At 36.7% G+C, this 10,044-nt stretch overlaps 1 protein-coding gene across 1 annotated transcript; it reads right to left on the bottom strand.

The window, feature by feature from the left end:
- Window positions 1-235: 235 nt before the first annotated feature.
- Smp_149960 (hypothetical protein) lies at window positions 236-8,269 on the bottom strand (the record flags this gene model as incomplete). The annotated part of the gene is made up of 3 exons (XM_018796559.1): window positions 236-1,745; window positions 1,845-3,337; window positions 8,087-8,269. 3 exons carry the CDS (start codon window positions 8,267-8,269, stop codon window positions 236-238), a joined length of 3,186 nt encoding a protein of 1,061 aa, XP_018651689.1.
- Between the last annotated feature and the right edge of the window lie 1,775 nt (window positions 8,270-10,044).

The raw sequence follows: 10,044 nt of genomic DNA, 5'->3' as shown, positions 1-10,044 counted from the left end.
TTGTATACGTTGAAATACGCCTTAGCTAGGGTAATTAAGCGAATATAAAGTAAAGAAATATGAATGGATGCATGTGTTATTGAGTGTTTAAAAACTTGTTTAAAATAAACTAGTAATTCACTTCATTGTCATTCTTATTAATGATTGGGTAGGTTAGATGACGTTGAAACCATATCTAGTTACCGCTTTACACAGTTGAACACACAAACACCGATTTGTGTGTATATTAATAAGATTAACAATTAGTTGGAGGCAAATCAGGCCATATTGGATCACTGTCAATATTAGGAACTGAACCCAAACTTGGGTCACTTGTTTGTTGTATATTTTGATATGACAGACCATGCTGAGGTCGTACTGATGGACTACCTGACAGAGTAATGATACCGCCCCCTGTAGTTATTTGGCCACTTGGATAACGAATTATATGTGACTCACTTCCTGTTATATAGGCAGAAACGTTTGTATCTCTACATGATCTAGGTGTCCCAACATTTTCATCATCTTCTTCTGTGACATCTGTAAAATGTGCTGAAGGTATTCTGCGTCCATCTGAAGGCGTTCTAATGATACCAGGCTCACAAGACGGTGAGGTGGGATAAAGAGAACCACGTTCAATAGTATTTCTTGATTCTGGTATAGTGGCTGAGTTATTAGTAAATGTAGTCGGAGCAAATGAAACATGTGGCAACTGATAACTAGGTAAATATCCAGATGTAGAATAAACACCTACACCTAGTGGGTTTGATGACTGTGTAGAGGGAAAAGTTTCATTGTTTCCAGGATTAGCACCAGGAGTACTACCTGTCATACCACGTTGTGAACTATAGCCCCGACTTGAATCGTGGTTCTGTCGTTGTTGTCGTCTTCTATGGAAAAGCTCATGAATATAAAGAGCACTTACTGACATGTCTGCTGTCAGTACGTCAGTTACTGTACAGCGGCGGCCTCCTACACTTCCAACCAGACTGTTATTAAAACCAGTATGCTGACTTAAACCATCCTCGATCTGCGAATTATAAGGTTGGTAAAAAGGAAGACCCATGTTATCAGCAGAATGCAGTGCTGATGCTGCCATCAAGCTCATGGTTATAGGTGTAGGTCCATCAAGCATAGAATAATTAAATACGGCTGGACCAAATTGAGATCTAATCATTTCTGAATTAGGTTTCTGTGGCACCACATTAGTTTCTGGAGAAATCTTTGCAATATTGTAATTGGTACACAATGGTAATGTATTAGTACCACTATCACTATGAGAAACTCTTCTTACATTAGGTTCTAGCACTTGAGGTTCACGGAGATTGGAACCGGAACGATACATTGACTGAGATCCTGAACTTCTCACAGATTCGGCCATAGCTCCTATAACACCATAGGTATTTTCAGATCGTAGTCCAGAACCTGGTAAATGAGAAACATTTTTCAGGACACCTGAACTTTCAATACATGGTGCATTGGGAAGATGAGGGTGTGTACTTCGATATATACTAGTCATTGCACTTTCTTGTGTTCCATACAGAGTTGAGAACATTCCTGAGGTTGGTTGTGAAGTAATTTTCTCAGTTTGAGTATTATTTTTGCCAGAGTCTTGGAATTGCTCTAAATGTTGTTGTTGTTGTAGGTCCAATAATGCTTGGTTCCTGATTGATTTCAGATAAGCCAAACCATCGGGTGGAAGTCTCCAAGATGGATTAGTAAGATGGAAATGCATAAGACTAAGTTCAATTTTACCACCAGCAGCACTGTGTTGGATTGAATCACCATGATTAGTTTGTACGGTATTTTCATTCTGTTCATTAGAGTTATATGCTAGAGTTATCTCTTCTGCCCGTTTACTAGACCTGATAGTTTCCCTCGAACAAGAGTGAATTGCATTTGTATGATCATCGTTATCTGTTTCACTTTGATCGTCACCACTACTTTCTGTATTTGGTTGCCACATAGGATCACCATGACGGCGTATATCCAGCTGTGCAAAGCTGCATACATCTCCAACGCCGGGGACTTCAACAGTATAATTTCGAAGAAAATCAACAACTTCGAGGGTATGATTAGGAAGAATAAAAATAAGAATTAAAGGTGTAATAACTGGTGAAAATAACTCTTCCAATAGACCTACCATACGATACTGAAACAATTGTGAAAATTCTGACCTCACTTGATGTGTGCCAGCTTGTTCTTTCCAATGATCTGGCATGTAATGAATACGCATCAAGGTTGACACTAATAAATTACGCGGACAATAGACCACATTCTCATCTGGAATTAATGAAAGACATAATCTAGCCAACAAGCCACCACCAACTAGTATAGCTAAATAACCAGGCAGATGGATCATTTGTTCACTTACAAGACCAGCAATAAAAAAAGCTACTGAAGCACCACCGAAAATAAAAGCTCCTGACTCAGCTAAAACTGTAAGTGGTCGTGATACAAAACTATCAAGATATCGAGAAGCTGGAATATATGCTTGTTTCAAACGTGTTTCAAATTCATGTTGGAGTTCATTGAAATGTCGTAGATACAAGCGAGCATAATTAGACCAACGACGTCCAAAAAATGTAGATGGTTGATATCGAAAACGTTCTGCATGAGCGCATATAAACGTTACTAATTGAGCAATGAAGATTACAGGAGCCATAAGAAGATTGATCAATCCAAGAATACGTATTCGAGTAGCTAGTTCAACAGCCAATTCATGACGTTTAGTAACCCATTTATAATCAGCTCTCAGTTGCCAATAATTATGAAAAGGTGACCATGGTGTCCAAAACAAGATAAGTTTCAAATTAAGTAGATAACCATCAGGTAAATAAACCATTTGAGGATTTAAACTAGATGGTATACGAAATCTGACAGGAATAATATCTTGATTAATCATTGCGATTAAATAATTTTTATGGCGAAGTATACGATTGTATATATCTAATTCATCTAAATTAACTTTGTATGAACAAAATTGAAAATCACACTGTGATTGGAGTAAACGTTGTTGTACTTCAGACCATGTTAAATCAGCTAACCCAACATCGCTTGATGGCATATTTAATATATAAGTACAAAATCGTCGAATTTCCCAAAATCGACTTAATCGAATACTAACATATATGATTTGAACTATAACTGTTATCACAGAACTAACAACTAGAAGTGACGCGAAAAATGGTAGTGAGGCCCAACATTGATTTGGTGGCTGAAAGACATCAGTCCAGTTTTGAACAAATAAACTGCTATTTGTTAAATAACTCCATCTTGTGCATACAGATAATTCGATTGTGATAAAAATGACAAATATGAATTTAACGAGCCATAATATTTGCGTCAAAAGAATCACCTGAACAAAATATCACCAAAAAATAAAATGATTAATACCTATATAATTGACAAATAGCATAGTGTTTTAAGAACATATCGACTATTTAAATTATCACATGACTTTAAAAAAAGCTCTAAAGCTTAGTAAAATTAATGGTAAACAATAGGACAAGAAAGAAAACATTTAGGAATTATTTTCTACTAAACGTCCACTAAATGAATAAAACACAAAAATACATTTATACATGGAATTCATTATTGACAAATTGGATTTTAACAATGGTAAGGTTTTTACTTAGGCTTATATCAACTAGTAGAATATTGTTGAGGTTAGTTTTTTAGCATATACACAGATGTTAGCTGGGAGATCAATGGAAACTAGGAAGTACTAGGTTGCAATTTCTATCTCAGTTTATAAGTATTGTACTACAGTGCACACCTACGATGCTATTAGGGAAAAAAATGTTAAGTATGTCTATGTTTTTCACCATTTAACGAGAAGTAAATATGTACTCGAAGCACTTATAGTTCTAACTGAAATCACTCTGGCTTTTCCAAGCCTCAATAAAACTCATTTCTAAACAGTCATCCATTTCTATCTATCACTATCGCCAATAACAGATTGAACTAGATCTCTTTAGGCGTATATTTAGGCCGAAAATGTAACAAATTACATATAAGAAACTTTTAGTGTTTTAGGGATACCTTTGGCATGAATCGACATCTTATAACGGTAACTTATTTGAAGCAACACAAGTAGAACAAGAGTATACTCAACGGACGCCTACCTCGATGGGGGGGAGACTAGAAGAAAGCTAGGGAGTCAAATAAAAAAATGACACCAGCCCATGAAGTTACTGACTGAGCCATGTTAACAGGAGTACGTTACCTGGTTGGGATCTGCATGGTTCTCGTAACCAGTGGTTAGAGAATTTGAAAGACATGGCTCAAAATAGTTTGTAATACCGTAGGTGCATCTGTTCTTCATCTTCTAAAGATTCTGAGCTTCTGAATCTCTCATAACCTTTTTATTTCAATAATTTTTATTTTATTGAATCGAATCTTCGATATCTAATCTTTTTTATCACAACAGATACTGTTAATACCTCAACTATGAAATTTGCTCTAATAATATAATTTCGCTGTACTAATGGACTAAGAAACTTTAACAGACGTAGATACATACAGGGTTATACGTCGAATTTAACTGACTGAGAACTAGGGTATGAGAAAACGTTCATAAATTTCATATGAAGTCTCTTCCCCAAATGTAGGCACTTATATAACCACTTCAAATAAACAGAATAATAAATAAAACGTACACATAGAAATTAAGCTCGATATACACTATTAAATGGAAGGTTTTTTGATTAATGAACATGACACAGATACATAAATCGTTAAACAAAAGTGATCAATGTTAACATAAACAATTCAGTTGGAAATCGAAATGAGAGAAGTTTATTAAAAGTTATCTGTGAGTATTAAGTCAGTTTGACATTATTCTAATTCGGAACTGGGAATCCAGTTAACTAGGGAACAGCAAAGGTATAATAATTACAACGATAAGACAAGGTTACATAATATGACTGTACCTATAAAGTATCACTATGAGTAGTATCACTGCAGTTAATGGTTTACACAAAGCTTTGATAACAAAATATCCCATTCATAATTAGTCTATCAGAATATGCAGGTTATACCACTTTAAGTGAAACAAATGAACATAAATAAAAGGTACTATTGGAGGTAACCAGAAGACATTGGAGTTAGCAAATATTGGAAAAGTTAAGGCACTTATCATAGGGTAGAGGAAATGCCAAGTTCGGTGCGATGTTTAACTAAGGGTGCAGTAAGATGGCTTTGTGTATGAAGGCCGAAGTCGAGCATTTTTTAGTTTACACTACAAGCTCTACACCGGGAGTTTAAAACAGTGCATAATGCCTGTCAATGAAAGGTTTTATACTGGTTATAATAATGTTAGGCGAAAATGAATTACATAAAGGTAACGAAAACTAAATGATGGACGGTGTGATAAGCTCTAGGTTAGTGAAATTATTAACATAATTTTTTTTAGAGATTCCTATAATTTGACGACCCAGATAATTTTAGGGACTTGGCGGCTGGTATTTGTGGGTTTCCTGAAATATCTAGTAACTAAGTTCCAGGTGGAAGTGATCAAATGTAGATTTCGAAAAAACACGATAAAGAATAACAGTGAGATCACTAAACTTAATTCTGAATTGTCTGATAACATCTAAAATCAGTGAGTGGAATGATTTTCAGGACCGTGCTTAGGAAGTCATGATATGTCAATAAATGAGAATCCAATACATCGATCGTTTAACTCTCGATGATACCATTACCCTAGCATTGTTTAACTTTTCTCACTGTCCCAGTATCAGGAAATAATGGATAATAAGGAAGCTGATGAATCTCTGTGTTCAAAATGTATTCACGACAGTGCGACTAGTTTTAATATTACGTCGATCGCTGAATAAGCTGCCACTAAGTGAAAATATACGCTGTATAACTTCAGCAACAATTACATGATGTCAACATAGAGCGGGGGTACTTTCTTGGACTCACAACAAAATGTAGAGTTGTAAGAAGTTCTGTTATTAGAGTTTTCATAAGAAGTAAGTAGTACTGCTTGGACTGTAACGCTATAATCCAGAATGATATCGCGACAGGGATGGTCACAGTTGGTCTAACTCACTTTGACTATTGTTAAGTGTATTTTGTGTGTCATAATCACTAACACTCGCTAAAATTATCCGGGTACATGATCTACTTGAATATTTTCAAATAATAACCAATCAATATCAGAGCAGGAAGTCTTTTTATCCTGTAGAAGTACTTCACACTCGGACAGTGCTAAGTGCATGTCATATTAACAGATACTTCTAATAGGATTAAGTACAAAGAGGATAGCCTGTGTGATTGTATAGAAAAATACAATAACCCATATACGAAGCATTTCCTCTTAGGAATTGGATCCACATTATTACTATCAAATAGTCCCATTGGGGTTGCTTGCGAAACATTGTCCATGAGAGTGCCCCCAAATGCCCTGGTACGGCCGGGAGTGGGGAGAGTCCGCTCTCCCTCTACAAATACTCTCACATGGCCACGCGAATATATAGCCTCTGCCAGGGAAGTCCTACTAACTGCCTTCTCGTGACATTACTGTTGTTTACGGAATTGAGAGGACGAAAAGCGAATGTCCGACGCTTTAACCAGATTGATGGACATGAAGGGTCCACCTAGAGGAGTTGGAAAACCCTGATTCCAAACCAATGGTGCACATGGGCTCCAGTATCCTGAGGGAACAAATGGCGTATGAATCAATCGTTGGTCACCGGCTACCATGGGACTGCATCTCCTCACGATGCTCCACTGCCTTGTGGATCAGACCTTTAGGTCGAAGGCTCCGGGTGTGGTCCCCTAAGAAAATCACCTGCTTTGGTTTGGGCACCTGGGCAGTATCACAGCCCTCACACAAATCGAATGAGATTTGTGCGGCGCATATATATCTGGTGCTTCCTTGTACCAATACTTGTGTTTAAATGAAATAAAAATTGTCCATGAGAAGATTAAAGGGGGATAACGTGAGCGAACAACCTTATCTGGCTTTGTAAAGACATCATTTAGTCCGGTAGCATTTTACTACATGGAGTTACTATTAGATAATTTGGCATTACCCAATCACGAAGGGTTAGTTTGAATGATTGGAGCAATGGATACGCCTTTCTACCTAATAAAATACTTCATCTAGTTCTTCAGACGTTTTTACAGACCATTAATAAGGGTAACAATAATCAAAGAAATTGCCAGACACGTTTCTTGCCGTCAGTGGGTTGAATACACGGTAACGGCTTATGTCAATCACGACAAGTGAATTTTGCTTCTACTTTAATGGTGTGCTTAGGCCATCAAATTTTGTAGGTTTCATATGTTTTGTTAGGCGGATTCACGTATGTTACACTCAGCATCCACCGAATCAGACAGATGGACGCCAGTGCGTTGTAGAAAGCCCACAGAAGCCAGGTTGATAATGAAATTGAAAAAAAGTGGTACTTGTTACTAACACGGCGTTTCACAACTGCAGTTGATGGCCATCTTAAATATAGATAAGCAAATATGTGAATGACTAGTTAGTCATAATTTTAGCATCAATACAATGAATTATAATAAATACTGAGTTGGCGAAATTAGCATCAACGGTAAGTACAGAGTGAAATAAGGTGAAAGCAAACTTTCTTCAGTATTTATAGGGCATCAAGATATCAATACAGGTTTACAGGCAACTGGGATTGGATGTATAAACTCAATAAAAATAATATCTGTATAATGGTCCTTATACGACTAGCTGTGAATATAGTGCCGGTTGGTAAAAAGTAAGCTGAAAATAGTAATTTTCCATTTTAACAAACTGATATTTGAAAAGTCAAGGTGAAAAGCTGTATCGTAGAGTATATCAAGATAAGTCAGTTTAAGGTGATGTGAAAAGTATAAGTTTTAGAGACTTCCTTTTACTAGCAGGAAGTTTACGCGAATTCGGAAGTTCCGATGGAAATCAATAATGTTAATGTAATTGTTTCAGTTATACCAAACCCAAAACGATGGATTCTTGCATTGAAGTTGGGGTCAACGTAAAGGGATGTATTTTTGTTCCTGTTGTTTTAGGATACACCAGATATGAGCGAAAACTTTATGATACTTGCTAGAACATGCTTAGGAAGATAGTGGGACTAATTAAACTTACAGTGAAACCCCCACTCTGATGATATTTGTAAATATCCGAGAAAAACTGGTCCAAATTTTGGATATGATCCCATACTCCTTTTTTGTTTTGAAGATTCTGGGTCCCTCTTAGATTTGGATCTGGCTGTGAATGGTCATACTCATTAATCAAACATTCATATTTCCCTTGGCCAACGGGAAACATCTTAGCTCAAACTAACATCGTAACAGCGCCAACGGGACCGACAAGGTCGTTTGGGGACAAAATAGTGAGCCTTCAATCTTCAATTTTCAGAGATGTGTACACTTCGTCAGTACTTCATTACTTCCATCAAATTGTTAACTGATGAGGATTTTGTCACGAGTCAGATGTAGTTTAATGTTTTTAGGTCGTTTTGCAGCACAGAGGTTTCGAAAACTTAATATATTCGGGAAGAACGAGTACTCACATTTGTTACGCTTCGTGGAGGAGTATAGGCCACTCATCAGGATTCTCCATCGAAATATGTTCTAGGCAATCGCTTTCAGTATTTCCTGGTTGATATTCATTCTTTTAACGTTTTCTTCTAATTCCCAACTAAGTGCGTTCCAAAGTATTCTTCTTTTCCTTTTCCGTTCACGATCTCATATCAGAGCTTGTCTCAAGATGTGGTTCGATTATTTCTTAAACGTATGTCCTATTCACCTCAAGCGACCTCTTCTAATTTCATCTTCACATGGAAGTTGGTTTGTCCTATACCACATTAAACTTTTGTTGATGGTATCCGGCTAGCGAACATTGAGTGCAAGCTGTGAAGGAGAGCTTTCTCATTGATGTCAGGAAGTCTTTGGTAACAATAAAATTACACTGAATAATCACCAGAAATCATCCTTGAAACTAAAAATACAATAGCACTGAAAATTCTCACTGGTCGCTGAATATTCGCGAAGTGTGAAGGTCAGTAAATGTCAACAGGAGAAGAATGATCAGACCACCGGGGCATGACTACTACAAATCCCTCCTCATTTCAATGAATATATTATTCTACCACTAGCCTGATTGTATCCTTCAAAGGTTCGCTTAAATAAGAGCACTGACTGTTATGATGGATTCTTCTTTTTAGTTGAGATTACACAACTTTCACTGGTTCTACATACTGTTCATAGTTCAGTGAAAGCTGACAATGTGTAATGTATAACTGTTAAGTCCACTTCGGCGACAATATTATGAAGTTAATGTGAACAAATGAAACTGCCAACTGAATCACTGAACTTGAATTTGTCTTTGTGAGTGGTCGGACTTATAGTCAGGCCTAGTTCAAGCCAATTACAGTCAAAGTTTCGTCAAACCCGCCCTAAGGATCGGTGCACACATGTTTCTGCTCTGTGATTCATTAGTCTTGTTTGGGGTCTTGATAACTTCAAGGGACCAAATTCATCAGTTATTTGTCCATTTCCTATCACACTAGTTCATTGGATCGCACTGCACAAAATGGTACTAAATTTTGTGAAAACTTTATTTATCGTACACTTTATTTTCGGTAGGGTAGGAAACACATTCCACTACTTGTCTCAGTGTACATGTTTATAAACGAAAACAAGCATTTAAGGGTGCTTAGTGTTGCATTAGTTAGATTGATGTATCTTAAGAAGCCAGTTTGTATGCCCAAAAGGTTAAATAAACGAGTCAAGTATTTAGATGAAAATATAGGTAATTGTGGACACAATTTATCTCTATTAACCGAATAAGCATCCTACAATGAACAAAACTTGTCTACTTGCTATTTGGACATATTTTTCTTTTTGCATAGAAGGGCTGATATCTGTCGAACAATGATTTTCCAGTTATGTATTTATTAGCAATCAGTAATGTCTGGTGAATGCCTTGTCATAGTATTTCGCTTATTGTAATGTTGACTACGACAATATGTTTTTTACCCCATCAATTTAAGTTCTCCCATTAACATTCGGACATGCCAAATCCCTTGCGGTAGGTAAAAT

The sequence above is a fragment of the Schistosoma mansoni genome, chromosome 4, assembly GCF_000237925.1.
Source record: "Schistosoma mansoni strain Puerto Rico chromosome 4, complete genome".
NCBI classification, from domain to species: Eukaryota; Metazoa; Platyhelminthes; class Trematoda; order Strigeidida; family Schistosomatidae; genus Schistosoma; species Schistosoma mansoni.
The sequence above is the reverse complement of the archived record's forward strand: the minus strand, read 5'-3'. Positions and strand labels throughout refer to the sequence as shown.